Raw genomic sequence first — 16,262 nt, 5'->3', positions numbered from 1 at the left:
CTCAGAGTGAAAAGGTCTCAGGTTGGGAATCCAGGTCTTAAAGTGTGGAGTTTGCGTGTTTCTCCTGTGCGCGGAATCTTCTTTAGGTATTCAATTTCCTATCGAAAGTCCCAAGACATACATTAAACAGTCATTCATAGGTGTGAATGTGAGCGTGTGTGACTTGCTGTGTTTGTCCTGATATGGAGGCGTAAGAAGTTTCTGGAAGATTAATATAAAAAAAAAATTGTATCGAAATCAATTCAAAGAAGAAAAAAAAGTTAAATTGAAAGTGTTTCCTGTTCAGATGCTATTTAATGAGATTTGTTGCATTCTGTGTGTTCTGTCTGTCTGTGTGTGTGTCTATATATACTCTCCTTTGGCCCAGATACTGGCTGCAGTCCCGCATTACAGTTGATAATGTATTGAAATGCTTCCCATCCAAAAGTGGAATTGAAACTTCATAAATGCAACATAAGGTAGTTTTTATATCAAAACTAGATATAAAGTATATATATATATATATATATATATATATATATATATACAGTGTAGTGAACAAATATTGTTTCTGGTCCACATATCTTTTGAATTTCTTTGAGTTTCCTTTGTTTTGTTTTTTACAATGAGCCTACATTTTGCCTTGAAAACAATTGTTAGCTCTGTAAGCTCGAGATCCAATAATAAACAAACTTAATGTATATAAGTATAGGCACCATCAAAACAACAGCAAAGTAGTTGCATTGTTTGTGTATTAAATATTATTCAATGCGAATTTGATTGGACTGGTGAGGTCCAACCTTCAGACCGCCAGGTTTACACCCTATGTTGGACTGCCCTGATGTAAGCTTTCAGGTTTTTAGGGCTTTATCGGCATGCAAAAGTCTTTTGTTTTTAAAAAAAATAAAATAAAATAAGTCAATTTTGGCAAAGAAATCCAAAGTGTTATTATTTATTTCGACACACAATAACACAAGATGACACAACTGTTCTCAGCTAACAGTGTTGAGTTGGCTACTTCATTTAGGACAACAGCATTTTTTAATATAGATATATATATATATAAAAAAAAAAAAAATCACACATGAAAATATATAAAAACACAAAAGAAGACACTTTTACACGCGTGTGCTGACATTCGGTAAATTTGGTTATTCATTGAACGTGGTACACGATCAGGCACTCGATGCAATTCCTTCTAATTCCAATGACAACAATTCTGCGATTCAGGTTTATCTTAAACACTATTAGGCTCTTGACAAAAATCAACTAACTAGTGTATTTTGCAGACAATAAGGCACCTTTAAAAGATCAATCACCTTTAAAATCTGCTTTCTTAGTGTCGGAGAATCTTTTTTTTTTTTTAAAAGCTTGCAGTGTGAATTTAATCATTTAAAAAAAAAAAAAAGACACATTTTCGGCACAATCTGAGCACACTGACAAAAGGCCACATTTTAAGGTCTGTTTAAAAAAAAAAAAAAAAAAAAAAGGATTCATTTAATCCAAGGAGGTGGAATGTAAGGACAGACAACAGCAGTAAGACAAAGGAAAAGAGAGAGAAAAAGAAAAAGTAACATCAAGAAAACAAACGAGAAAGCCAAAAAAGATGAAAAAGATGAAAGAAAACTAAAAAAAGAAAAAACTGAGGTCAGCTTTCATGGCTCGATTGGGCTTCCAGTACACGTTAAAAAGTTCACAACAACAGCACACTTTTCAACTCCGCGGAAGATCACAGACAAATACGAACGAAGCAACGGGAGAAGAGAGGTGGCTCTGTAACACTGGATTTACTCTGAAAGGGCCAACACACACACACACACACACACACACACACACACACACACACACACACACACACACACACACACACACACACACACACACACACACACACACACACACACACACACACACACACACACACACACACACACACACACAGAGGATTCAATAAACAAAGTTCAATTAAACGCTGTACATGAAGTGCTTCATCAGAGAAAAAAACTGAGCAAAAAAAAATGAAAAAAAAAAAATATCTGTATTTGAGCTCCTAAAAATGTTTTTCTTTTACCCAGTTGGGTAAAATCATCTGTAAGCATCCAGCTACTTATTAAAAAAAAATAAAAATAAAATTTTTAAATCTCGATTCATTTTTATATTAAGAGTGGAATGTATCAATACGTGCCTGAATTGTGCAGTTGTCACAATATCGCACAACACGGGATGACGTACGGTGGCCCAGAAGGGGCCAAACAATGCAAAAGCCACAACCCGAGTGAAAGAGAACATCCGAGAGCACGTGTCTGTTTATGGGTCGATTCTGATGTTGAAATAATGTTCATGTTGTAAGAAGTTTGTTTGATTTATTCATCAAAGTGAAGTTATTTCTCTCATTAGGTCCATTTTCCTGCAGGTTGGTTTGGGATCGGAAAGTGGTTTCGCACATCACAGGGAATAGATGAGATACAACCGTAAAGCTGGTTTATATTAGGAGATATAAATATGGTGCCAGATTTGTAAAGAGCGTGCCATTTGTGGGATGAGCAAAGCTGAATCCGAGGTTCACTCCCATTAAACAAACATGGGGGCGGGGCTTAAAAACAATCAAACCCTTTGAACAGGGGTGTCTAAATCATTTTAGTAAGGGAATCATGTACAGACAATTTTTATTTATTTTTTTCTAAAGTGGTCCAGACCGGTAAAATAGTGCCATAATAACATTTAAATTAAAACTTTAAAGTTTTCTTTGTTTTTTTCTTTTTGCAAAAACCAACATTTCCAACCGAAAACGACTACAATCTCAAAGTGAAGCTAATTTTAATCTGCAGAATACAGTGAAATGTCCAAAATAACCTGATGCATTATGCCTGTTTATTTATTTCGTTTTTAGAATCTCATGGCTTTGAGGCGAATGCTCGTCAGTTGGCTTTCACAGCAGACTCAGCGTTGTGTTTGGTATTCTTAAGAAATTTGTTTTAATTTGTACAAATTCTTTGGTGGTTAAGCCGGACTGGAGCTTCTTACAGATTCTGACTCACTGGTTTTACAGGAAAAGGAGGAAAGTCGGATCTAAAAACTTTTCAATAGTGTCAGTTTCATGCTATTATTAGGCAGGACTGATAGGATGAAGGATATTCGTTGGCGTTTAGACACTGGATAATAAAATAGAACGCTGTTCCTGTCAGTGGAATCCACTGAAACAACCTTTTTTCCTATTTTTCACCGTCGTTGTGGCTTTTGCATTTGTGTTGTGGAAATTTAAATTGCCATGACTTTAATGGGATCATAAATACCTACACATTTGGAAGTTAATTTGCTTCAGGTTAACCATAAAACGAGTTTATTGAAACCGTAGGATCTTTACTAAACTTCAACTCTTCCCACCGGGATTTCTCTTTGAAAAGAGACATTTAAGTGCGTCTGTATGCGGCCAAACGCGTCGACACACAGATCATGAAGGCGGCATTTAAACGCACTTCAGTTGGTCTGTATCGCAGAAAGTCAACACGGTGATCATGATGAATTTGCGATATGTTTTGCAGACACCGTCTTGACTGTTGGGCTGGAGTGCATTGAGCTTTTCTCATTTTATCTGAAGAAGAGTGTCTGGTAAGGAGCCAAGTTGTGATCTGAACCATTACTGCTACTATATTGATCAATTATCAATTATTTTAGTATGGAAGGAAGAAAATATCCTTAATCAGACCTATTTTTACCCAAACTGTGATAATCCGATGTAAATTGATTGAGTTACGATTATAATAATTCTGTAAGTTCTTCTCTCTTCAGGTATTCCTCCCCCGAAAAAAACAAAAACAAAAAGTGCCTTTAAAAGCAATAGTGGAGCTTGCCGGCTCCACACTGTGCCGTCTAATGAATCACCGCAGTAACAGGAACAGGACGGACTAACGTCTGGGACTTTATAAGGGAAGGAAAATCACTGGTGTTCTGGTGCATGTGGCTTACTTTTGTCCAACACGATAGATGTGGGATTAAACACTAAGAACCAAACAGCTTCACGATCATCCAACGATTTTTAAGAGCACAAACGGGAGAAATGAATGGCAAGATCAGGGAAGCTCAGCCTGCAGAGATACGCCTTCTTTTTGGCCGTCGAGGGTGCAACTATGTAGCAGTGTGATATGATTACCCATATCTTGAGACACGGTCTGTACAAATAGTACAAGAAATTCACAGCAATTGGTTTGTTCTTTTTTTTTTGTCCCCATCAGAAATGAGCCAAGGAGGGGAGGACTGGTTTGTTTCCATCCTCGAAAGAATCCATTTTTTTCTTGGTAGAAATGTCAGCATCCAGAACTCTGTTCAACAGATCCTCGTGGAAGGTCATTATCCAGTGACCATTTGTATGAAGATTAATAATCACGACAACAATAATAAATAAATACGTAGCGACACAGGGATTGAAAGAACACGAGGAAAAGAAGTGGAAGGCACCATCCTGGTTGAAGTAATCAAAAAATCAAGAATAAAGTGAAGGAGAGATTGAAAGAGGATGTAACCTTGGCGGCTTGGTACTTTTCTCGGGGCGCGTCGGGGAGGAGTTCAGTGACTCTTCGGCTTTAAGTCTGCATTTCACACCGAGTCGCCGCGGCCGGCGGCGAGGCGCTGGGCGGCTGTGAGAGTTCAGCCGTTGTACTGCTGCTGGTAGCGGCGGTTCAGCTCGCGGAGCTCCTTCTCCCGCAGCCGCCGGGCCTTGTTGGATTTGGTGGAGCGGCTGGAGCGCGTGGACTGCGCCGACTTGGTGCTGTGGCAGCGCGAGGAGGCGCGCTTCAGCAGGTTCTGGGAGATGCAGCGCTGCAGGTTCTTCATGGAGGACGAGGCCGCCATGCTCACGATCCAGGGGTGCTTGAGGGCCTGGCCGGCCGTCAGCCGCTCGCTGGGGTCCACCGTCAGGATCCGCTCCACAAAGTCTTTGGCCAGGTTGGACACGCTGGGCCACGGCTGGAGGGCGGAGAGGAGAGGTGGTCAAAACACACGACGCAAACAATTCAGAGTGTGTATACAAGAGTGGTACCCACTGTGTTTTCCACACTTTCTGAAGCATATTGCTTTAAGAAAATTTTAATGATGGTTTAACTTCTGCATTGTGACAATATTAAGCAGAATATATAGGAATGACAAAAAATATTTTAAAAACTGTCAAGTTTGTTGCTCCATCTGCTCAAAAGTGTCATATGTGTAAGCCAACAAGTAATTAAATGGTGAAAAGTGCAAGACGGTTGGTAAGAATTAAACTTAAACGTCACAATATCTACTCAAAACTGTAATATTCATAAGAAAACTATGGTACTCTGCGTTGCATCTGAAATCCAACTAGCTGGTAAAGCTGGTATTAATGAGTGAACACAAGATGGCAGCAGAAGCCTGAAGCTCAGGACGTGCTGTACTCGCCATGGTTGGTACTCCAAGTTCTGAACTGCGAAAAGTTTGGTCATCTGCCCGCGTTAGAGATTAGAGTCTTTAACACGCTCACAATCGACAACAGACGTCGTTCTTCAACTCAGATTTCTTTCCCGTTGGACCGTCTGGAAGCATCTCGTCCGCACATCGTCTCGTGTGCTTTGTATCAAACCAGGACGACCTGCTGACGAGTCGCACTGCGATTTGAACTCTCTTTAGTGCGAGCGACTGGTAGTGAGTCAAACTCGACCCCCCACCGAGACAGGAATTGGGAATACACGCACGCACGCACGCACACACACAGTTTGTACATGATGTCCTGCTTGGCAACCAGCTGTGTTTTTTGGTCTCCCCGTAGAAAACTAACCGGCACATCCCTCCCCCAACATCCCCTCCTTCTCTGCACACAGCAGGTAAATCACCAGCACTGGCTAAAGATACATGACACATATAGAACCCTCCAACACACATTTCTCCCCCACCTACAACAATGTCCGGGGCTGTGATCACTTCTGACTGCAGCTGTAAATGTGCACGTTATTTATCACAGCTGTAAAGGCCAGTGTCCCTGAGGAAAGTGCATTCAGGCCGGCTCCACCGCAGCTCCTCTGCTCAGGACACGGCTCTCGAAAAGGCCTTTCTTAGGAAAATACAGATGTACCCAAGTGCATGTCAGAATAGAGCCTCGTTGGCTCTAGTCCCTCCTCTGCTCTTGCCCCGAAGCTCGAAATTGGAAAATTTCACTCAAAGGTTCGACTCTCATGAAACGTCACCAAACGAAGTGAAAAAGTCTATTTTGTACAACTGTATGCCTTAAGTAAACAGAAACAGTTTATGTATTCAGAGACCAGCTTTAAGCATATTATGTGCCAGAAATCGGTAATGTAATGCATCAATGAAGACAAAGAAGAAAAATGCTGAAAAAGAACATCATCGCAAGTACATTTACTAAAAAATATGAAAGAATTGTGGCTTTGACAAAACAAGTATCTGCTCATCCGGTGGATGATTCAATATATGTTTGAAATTCTGGAAGAAGCATGCATTGTTGTTTTAAATTTCTGAATGACGTCTCATAATGTGAAGCAAAATAATACTAGATACATATTTTGTGGGGACAGAATTGTAAAAACGGCTCCGTCACAAATCCAAAAGTAAAAGTGGCAGCTTTCATCAAAGACAAGTACAAGTGTTTCTCCTTTGGGCCACCAGATGGCAGTGTCATAATGTCTCAACCGTTTCAACCTGAAGTGAGACAGGAAGTGAAGTACAGGTAACCAACACCAGCGCAATAAAACACTATGAAGTCAAATACAACCATAAATCAAAAATACGCACTAACAGTGAATGGAACATCTCTAGAACAGCTGGAAACAGGGGATGAAAAAAAAACATTGGACTACTTCTAAGTTTGAATACCTGAGGTGTGCAACTCTGCTTGGCAAAAAGTGTAAAAAAAAAAATATATATATATATATATACCCCAATAAGTTAAAAAGTCCTGCAGCTCCAGTTGTAGTTTGCCGTCTAAAACGTGGTTTGACTTCACTACTTCATGCCAGACAGGAGGGCAGCCGCTGCTGATTGATAAATAATGCAAGGTGTTTGTGGGCCAAGAGAAATCATAATCTGGACTTTCAAGGACGGATGCCAGAACGAACAGGAAACTTCACTCAGGTAGCACTTTTTCACGGCTTTCGTCGAATCCGAACTGCTTTACATCGTTAATGACATTCACACACACTCGCTCACCAATGATGGGCACTTCATCCATCCATTGGAAGCAATTCGTGGTTTCGGCGTTTGACATATGTAATTGAACCTACAACCTGTCCGCTTATCTCAGTCTGCTGTCTATTTAGGTGTGTGAGGAAACCTTAAATATGCTCACTGACATTCAACAGTTATTGACTGTTCTTTGATAAAAGTGTTGATTTCTGGGGTTTTGTCTAATTCTCATAATAATACCTCTTCTATTGTTTCAAGCCATAATGTTCCTTTATTTACAATCTGCAGACTTTCATGCAACACTAAAGCCAGCAACTTAACTCAACACCGCATCACCCTGAAAAAACTGTGACGGTCAACTGTAGTGAAAAGCTCAATTTACCAACTCCGACAACATCCTGCAGCTCCGCTGCAGTATGTGCGGACCTCAGCTGAAACTCCGGCTTCCCTGGAAGTGACTTCAATTATTCAATGTGTCCGATCCGACCTTCTCTTACCTGTCAGGACACTGGAGATGTTAAAAATCTGGACCCATCCCGGGGAAAACTCGAGATGATTCAACTGCTTCTCATTAAATATTACAAAACTACTCAGCTATTATTTGCGCTCCAGTGGCTGTATGTGGGGCAAACATTAACCGAGGGCCTCTTTGAAAAGCTCACTGGCAACATTAACATCCCACGCTATGAAACAAAGGAATTGGCCACTCAGCATTCTTCCCAACTGGATACACGGAGAGACGATACATTACTCTGTGCACACTTTTGAGTTAGAGACAGGTTTAAAAGATTGAAAAGAAATGAGTAGTTGGGCGTGAAATGAGAGATAATGGAAACGTTTGAATCTTTGTCATGTCACATGAAACTCTGTCGCCAACAACTCATGCAAGTGTGAGGAATGTATTTCAAACATGGACGAGGTGGAAGCCCTCACCTCTCCAGAGAAGCTGTACTTTCCCTTGAGGATCTGCCGGTAGAGCCTCATGCGGTTGTCGTCCTCGAAGGGCATGGTCCCACTCAGCAGGATGTACGAGATCACGCCCAGAGCCCACATGTCCACCGCGTTGGTGTAGGGCTTCCTCACCAGGATCTCGGGGGCGATGTACTCCGGCGTGCCGCAGGTGGTCTTCATCAGACACTCGTCTCCTTTCTTCCTGCTGCTGGCCAGACCGAAGTCGGTGATGATGATCTTGGAATCGGCCCCGGGGTGGTAGTAGAGGAGGTTCTCGGGCTTCAGGTCCCGGTGGGTGATCCCCAAGGTGTGGAGATACTTGACGCCGTCCAGCACCATCTGCAGCACCCGCGTGGCGTCCCGCTCGGTGAAGGAGCCCCGAGCGATGATCCGGTCGAAGAGCTCCCCTCCGGTGGCCAGCTCCATCACCATGTACACGCGCTCCGCCGTCTCGAAGACCTCCATCAGCTGGATTATGTTCGTGTGGCGAACCCGACGCAGAACGCACAGCTCCGACTCGCACACCTCCCTCCCCTCGCGGTAGCGGGTCTCAATCATCTTGATGGCGTACGGCTGCCGCGTGCTCTTGTGCTCCACGCGGACCACCCGGCTGAAGCTCCCGCGGCCGATCAGGGCTTTGATGTCGTACTTGGCCGTGACCCGGGGGTCGAACTTGGCTCGGTACTTTGCTACCTTCTTCCGCTGTGGGTCCGACAGTTCGGAGGGGTCCTTCGGTGGCGGGGCTGAAGCGGTGGGAGTGGCAGCCTGCGCCTGGGCCTGATGCGGGAAGGCGAAGTCGGCCTTATCACACGCTCCAGCTCCTCCACCGGCCACGCCCACCTTGCTCCCAGTGCCATCCCCTCGTATGAAGTGCTTATAGATATCAGTCTGAGGAGGTGGGGGAGGATCAACCTGGGGAGGAGAAGAAGACAGACAAGTTGAGATCAACTTTGCTTGATCTTCATACGTCTCAGAATAGATGTACGTTGCATGATTTTGATAAGGTGCTATTCCTTCACTGCATCACAAGTTTTTTTTTTTTTTGTCTGATAACGATTTAAAGTTAAATTGAAGAAGACGGCAATTTGTTCTGCACATCTGGTTCAAAAACTGTCCATTCTTCATCAGTCTCTTTTTACTATAAGCCTGCTTTTCTGCTGGTTAAACAGAAAAAAGAAAAGGGCTCCATGTGGCCTGAAGACCAAATAATGGCCCCTCCCCAACATTATAACCTATTTCTGGAACTATTACTAAGTTGAATACTTTTAAGTACTTGGAAGATTCAATTGAATCCTAAAATAGTTCAAAAAAAACTTTCACAAAATGTAATATGAACTATTAAAATGTGTTTTTTATTGTCAGACAAATAATGCAGATCTTGTTTGGACACAAACCATTTAAGCCATGATCCATTTAAAATATTCGCTTCATGCAACAGAAAAACTGACAAGTCTGCAAGTTCCAAAATGTCCACCTACTTTAACACAACAGAAACACATTGCAGTGAAATTTTAGTCTTAGTTCAGATTTTCGGCCAAGAATTAAAGTCAGACAAATTCGTTCTTTAAATTCCAGTCCTAAACTTTTCTACGCGACTTAAAACCTCTTTCAGCAGCACCATGTGCTTGTAATTTGATGCCAGCCTCACTGTCTGCCTGTCCACAGCGGTTTGAAGAGATTTGGCAGAACGAATGAGAAAATACAATAGTTCACCTTCAAGACGAGACTGAAATTCTTAATCTTAATGAATACACAATCCAATGGTGAAAAACAACAAAAAAAAAGCTACCTAATTTGAAGCACTTTATAATGAAACACTATTAAGAGGATAGTATTGATAGTGATTTATAAAACACTTCACAGTATTGTGTTTGTGCTGGTATGAGCAGTCACAGTGTTCTTCACTGACCTTTTTGACCAGGTCCAACTGAACGTCCCCTGGAGGCTCAGGGAGGACCTTACTGTTCCGGCACCCCATCACATCACCCGGGGCCGCTGCCCAGCCAGCCACACAGGCCACCAGGAGCCCTGCCTCATCACCGCAGCAGCCGACGCGACGCGCTCAGGACATCCAACATCCAGGCCGCGCCCGCGCTGGGACAGAGGGCTCGTGAGTAAACCTGATCACACCCACTCGAGTTCCGGCGAGCTGGCATCAGCGAGCACAGTTTCTGAATACGACAGAGTCCACTTTGAAAACTCCCCAAGAGTTCATGAATGCATTTTGTTGGAGCAGCACCCCTAGCCCCTTGAAGACCCTCTATCGGGGCCCCATCTCACACAGCGCAATAGGCAGGGAAGCTGACTACATGCAGCCAGTATAGATGCTCAGAGAAATGATTGATCGGGGAGGGGTGGGGGAGTGGTTTTTGCCCCGGGGGCACACAGATTCTATAAAACAAGCTTAGGCAAGGGGGTGCCTTTAGGAGAAAGGCAAAGTTCTCCTTGGGTCTCTCGCAGAACTTCAACAGAAAATAAGATCATCAACTATACTTCGATCCATTGGGGAAAAGCTGCAATGTCAGCAGCGGTCTTGCCACAGATGAAGCAGCTCCTCTGGTGACTCGCAGGCTGGAGGCACACGGCGGAGGGAAGCTGTGAAATGCAAAACACAAGATAAAATATGAACCTAAGTTTGTGTAGATACCCCCAAAAACAAACATGGCAGGAGCAGGTTATTTATAATGAAAGATAGTAATACTTATATAAAGCAGTTACAGACAGCAGCAGACTCGTCTCAGCACATTTCTGCCCTCGACGCTGCTCGGTGTCATGATTTCAGCCGATCTGTCTTGGGACGCCCACGTCTAAGGGTCCATTATACCTCGGCTGCAGCCATGTCTGACTTTAAGTCACTCAGGTCTTGAATGTGAAAGCCTTTATGTGGGCAGGATCCTCAAAGAAAGCATTTTGGTACAAAAAAACACTGCTGCGAGATCTTCGTTTTCTATGTAATAGACGTGATGATGACACCTTAACTAACCTAACCAACATCCTCAAAGACCGGTCGTCCCGCTACCAAAGCATCCTGCCCAACCTCCCACACACACACACACACACACACACACTCTCTTTTTAGCAGCCTTGCTCTCACACTGCTCTTGAAATGAAAGAACATTTCATACCGGAGTGGTATATTTATTCCTTAACTTTCATGACGACCCAATGACCCCTCTTGCCCATGTGTTATATCCAAAACTCTATAAATCGATATATATGGAAAACTAGAAGCATTTCAGAACACAGTGCTTGTAAAGGTGATGCTGTACTCCGACCATCATCCATCCAAGCTGGATATAAATTTGACTTTTCCCTGTTTACATGAAGACGGAGCTCAGTGCGTTTCAAAAATGTTGCACTTTGGGAGGTTCAAAATAAATAAAATATATATATATATTATATATGCACTATTTATATGTTGGTTTAATAGTGTTTATGTATAGGCTACATGATGTATTTTTATATATCCAGAATGTTACGTGTCTAGAATGTTATATCTTCAAATTCATGCTGAACAATGTGCTCTCCATTGCCCCTCGGGGACAAATAAAAGTTTGGGAAATTGGAGTGTCGTGCGTAAGGAAACATTTCCGTTGACGTAAATCTCACGGAATGAAGACACAACTTTGTGAGCTATGTGGCTCTGATTAAATAACTGTCTAGTAGTCCATCCGTCACTCTAGAAATGCTCTTCATCCAACGTGAGGTCACAAGAGGTTGGAGCCGACTGCATTTGGGTTATACATTTTAAAAGACGGTTCATCCCTTATCAATTCATCGATGACAGCGGGATTGGACGTTTGTGCCTCCTGTGAATGGATTTATGTCTGTTGAATTAAATAGAAAAAATCCCTCCCCACAAGCGGTTTGTCTGTCCTGTCCTCTCCTTTCCTTTCCTCTCCTCCATCCCTCCATCTCCAGCTACACCTGCACATGTGGAATTGCCGCGTCTTTCTCTGTAAAAGTGGCTTGAAATAACACAGTTGTATTTGACAGTATTAGAAATAAAATTGGATCTAATTTGGTCTGCGCTCTTTTCTTTTGGAATCCTGAAGCCACAGAGGGAAAGGAGCTAAAACATTTACTGATTCAACTGCTTTGGGATGCTCGCTGTCTGGACAAATACAAATTATGCCTGAAGAACGTAAACTTACCCACACATACACATGGGGGAAACATGCAAACTCCGCCAAGCAATAAGGAAGAGCGCTCACCACTACACGTAAAGCCCAGCTTTGACCGAGCTTTTCAAACTAAAAGTCAAATCTTAAATCCAGACAAACGCACAGATTTACTTTGGGATTCATGTGCCGACTCCAGATTGTGTGACTCTCAGCCAAAAGTGATCAGACATGTTTAAAAAGAAAACAAGAAGATGCTTTAGCACTGTCACAGACGGCCACTTAAATGTGGAGCTGGAAGTTTTTACACTGAAGAAACTACAGAAAGTATATATAACGACTGTTTTTTTTTTTGTTTTGTTTTTTTTAAAGAAACCAACAGGCCTTACTCATGTCAATGTTTTCCCGCAGATTGAAGCTTTTTCTTTCTCTCTTTTTTTAAGTGCTCTTCCATATTTTTCGATGACCATTTACCGACGACCTAGACAAGCGAACGTTGACTTTAAACCTTTTATGAGTTTAGTAATGAGACTTGTTGACTTACCGGAGAAGCAAGAAGACTGTGAGCATGCTAAGTAGCCCGCTAGCAGCAGGGCAGGACTCCCAAAGCCAGCCTCCTCACCCCACTCTCTCTCTCTCTCTCTCTCTCTCTCTCTCTCTCTCTCTCTCTCTCGCCCTCTCTCTCTCTCTCACTCAGCTGGCCTCTCCATTTTCACCTTCTTTCCTAACTTCGCTCCGGAGGACAAACTGGTCCAAAGCTCCATGTCTTCTTTCCAGAACTAATCCCGTCGTCCTTTGTCTGTAACTCTGTTTTAAACGGTGAAGGGAGTGTTAACAAAAACAAGCAGAGTTGCCCCAGTCGGTGCTTTTTTTTTTCTTTTCCCCCCAAGTAGGACCACCTTCCCACAGCCGGGGAGCGAGAGGAGGCAAGAGCCCGCAGGAGGCGCGCCTCTTCCGGCTACCGCGTTCACAATAAGACGACTGGGAACACTTGTGATAACAGGGGTTTGTTTTTTAAGTTAATACTTGGTAAACATCTATTCTGCCCTTGATATCGCCAGAATATATACATATATATATATATGTATGTGTGTGTGTGTGTGTGTGTGTGTGTGTGTGTGTGTGTGTGTGTGTGTGTGTGTGTGTGTGTGTGTGTGTGTGTGTGTGTATATACAGTATATATATGTGTGTGCGTGTGTGTGTGTGTGTGTATATATATATATATATATATATATATATATATATATATATATATATATCTCACAAGTGTTCCCAGTCGTCCTATTGTGAACGCGGTATAGATAGATAGATAGATAGATGTGTGTGTGTGTGTGTGTGTGTGTGTGTGTGTGTGTGTGTGTGTGTGAAGTGAATACTTGGTAAACATCTATTTTGCCCTTCATATCTCCAGAAAAAAAAAATAAAAATTCTCATATCTATAGAATAGATGTGAACACTTTTGATATGTTATTCTGGTCCTCATATATAGAAAAGCTGTGAACACTTGTTAAAACAGCTTTTCTGCTTCCTCCTAATAACTACAGAAAAGTTGTGGACACTTGTTAAAACATCTTTTGTTGACTTGATATCTTTTTTGTTTTTTAAAGAAGAAGTTGTCAACACTTGTTGAATAGCCTTTTTGGACTTTTTCTTTTATCCAATGTGTGATCATTTGTGTGTATTTTCTACATGTTCAAAATAAGTTGATAAACAAAAACTTTTTTATGTGTATTCATATTTTTGCAGTAAAGTAAAGGATTTTTTTATTTATTTTTTTTTAAATCTGGCTTATCGTTATTGAAGGTTATCATCCAATCATTTTAGAGATAGAACTGGGCTGTATGCCGATCCGAACTGAAATGAGTTTGACACTCATGACCTACAGAGTAAAAATTAATCTACATAGTGATTAAAGCTACTTCATCAGCAGACTGGACCAAACACATCAAATGTCTTCCAGTCTAATTAAAGCAGAGCTGTCACCTCTCATTAGCAGTGAAATTCACCATTAATTCAAAAGTCACAGCAATACAGTTTGCTTCAGAATGAAGGATATTGAGATATAAATCCATAATCATTAAATTGCATTCGTTGACGGGTGCATGTTAGAAATTTTCTACGTTGAGTAGGTTGTTTGTTTTTCTGTGGATAGAGACCAGAAAACTGAAAATCAAAAACCTTCACATAAAGAAGATGAAAACTCAGCAAGGACCCAAACTTGAACCGGGGGTATTCTTGCAGTGAGGCTCTTGTGGTGGCTCAATTGGTAGAGCAGGTTGCTCTCAATTAGAATGTTCCAGGTTGAATCACATAACTGTCCACATGACAAAGTGTCCTTGAGCAAGCCGTTGAACTCCAAACTGCTCCCACTGGATGGACTCGTCATCTTGCATGGCAGCCGCCTCCAATGGTATGTTCACATATAGGTGAATCAGACAATTTAAAGCACTTTGGGGACTGCTAAATCCAGGTGTAAAAGTGTTATATAAATGAAATCTATTTAGTATTTGTGTAATAAACAAATCTCATGGGGTTGTATTGCTGCATCAATGCAGCTGGGAACAGGAATAACGACTAGTTGGGAAGTTCGCATTTTCCAGTTTATGTGACAGTAACGGGAACGGTAAAAAGACCAACAAGCGCTTCATCACATAAATCACACAAAGATATTCAATCTAAAATGTCTGAAATAGTGCCACAATAACATTCAAATTTAAACTTGAAAGATTTTCTTTGTTGTGGCACAAATGTCAATATTTTCACAAAACCAAGCAATTGCAATGGACGATGACAACAATGTCAACATCAAGCCAATTTTAATCAAACCTTCTGGCGCAAAATGCAATCAAATGTCCCAAAAACTTCTACAGCTGTTGCATTATGCATGTTTCTAAACACTCACCCTGACCGCATGGCTTTGAGACCAATGGTAGTTTGCTCTCTTTCCTGGCAGCATCATTGATATCCCAGCTCAGGTCTCAGTGTTGTGTTGTGTCCACAACTCTTAAGAAATTTGTTGGGGGGGAAATCCCAACCATATTTCTTTGGGAAAGTGCATTGTGATTATTTTACATTGAAGGCCAGATCTTTCCACTTCCTGTGTCTTGGTGTCTAACTAAACATGTGTTTCTTCCAACCAAACCCCCCCCCCCCCCCTCTTTTTTTTGAGAGAGAGAGAGAGAGAGAGAGAGAGAGAGAGAGAGAGAGAGAGAGAGAGAGAGAGAGAGAGAGATTGGACGACCTTCTCCTGGCTTGTTTCGACCCCATTAAGCCCTCACCGTCACTTCCTGGATCCAGAGAGAAGTCACTCTGACAAAACTGCTGACTTCTGTCTTGGAAATCTACTTGAAAATCTGAGAGGTGTATTTACAAGTTGAGGTTAGACACAGGATGACTTATATCTAACAGATCACGCCTTAAGTCAAGAACTTCTTAGAGAATTTGTGATGCTCCAGCTCCAGTTTTCAATCTTTCCCTGCACATCTGAGGACAAGTGATGTCGTGTCAATGAATATTATAGATTATAGCTTATTTTTCTGGTTCCTAATGTGGTGGGGGTCCCACTGGGCAACTATTTGGGACCCATGTAGAAATAAGGGTTCTTTTGGGGTTCAAGTAACCCTCTTTATGTAATGCAGACATGCATATGAAAATGAAAAAGAGCCCAGTGGGAGGCCTTGTTTTCACAACTGCCTCTGTGCATTCACATATGTTTCCATTATATGTGGGGTTGGTGTGTTCTAAGCTAAAATCTAGATATTGGCTTTACTTTGAAGGCTCACTGAAAAAAACAACCATTTGAAGTGGGAGTTTATGCAGCATAAGCAGCAGGGAGTCACATGCCGATGTTTAAATCTGTTGCAAAGTTTTTCCACATGGTGTCACTGCATGCATAAAAGTCCCTTCAGGGCCACCTCGAAACTGTAAAGCCACTTTTTAAAGAGTGTTTATTGCACTGACTATACCTTTACATGTCTCCACTATACTGGGGTGAGCAGCATTCACCCTGATTGTTTCATGAGCGAGGCAATAAAATAGACATGTCCTTGACTCCAATATGGA

At 42.0% G+C, this 16,262-nt stretch overlaps 1 protein-coding gene across 1 annotated transcript; it reads right to left on the bottom strand.

The window, feature by feature from the left end:
• Nucleotides 1-2,659: 2,659 nt before the first annotated feature.
• Nucleotides 2,660-13,136, bottom strand: pskh1 (protein serine kinase H1). The gene is made up of 4 exons (XM_080474508.1): nucleotides 12,745-13,136; nucleotides 9,989-10,674; nucleotides 8,062-8,991; nucleotides 2,660-4,941 (listed from the first exon to the last, which is right to left on the bottom strand). Exons 2-4 carry the CDS (start codon nucleotides 10,055-10,057, stop codon nucleotides 4,624-4,626), a joined length of 1,317 nt encoding a protein of 438 aa, XP_080330634.1. The 5' UTR covers nucleotides 10,058-10,674; nucleotides 12,745-13,136; the 3' UTR covers nucleotides 2,660-4,623.
• Between the last annotated feature and the right edge of the window lie 3,126 nt (nucleotides 13,137-16,262).

Source organism: Lipophrys pholis (assembly GCF_963383615.2).
Source record: "Lipophrys pholis genome assembly, chromosome: 11".
NCBI classification, from domain to species: Eukaryota; Metazoa; Chordata; class Actinopteri; order Blenniiformes; family Blenniidae; genus Lipophrys; species Lipophrys pholis.
Note: the sequence above shows the minus strand (reverse complement) of the source record. Positions and strands in the feature narration are given on the sequence as shown.

Bases quoted from the DNA above. Each gene is read 5' to 3' on its own strand.
- pskh1 (XM_080474508.1), bottom strand. From the start codon at position 10,057: ATGGGGTGCCGGAACAGTAAGGTCCTCCCTGAGCCTCCAGGGGACGTT. The intron at 8,992-9,988 runs GTCAGTGAAGAA...TCTCCTCCCCAG, and splicing joins AGTTGGACCTGGTCAAAAAG to GTTGATCCTCCCCCACCTCC. The intron at 4,942-8,061 runs GTGAGGGCTTCC...TCCGCCCTCCAG, and splicing joins AGTACAGCTTCTCTGGAGAG to CCGTGGCCCAGCGTGTCCAA.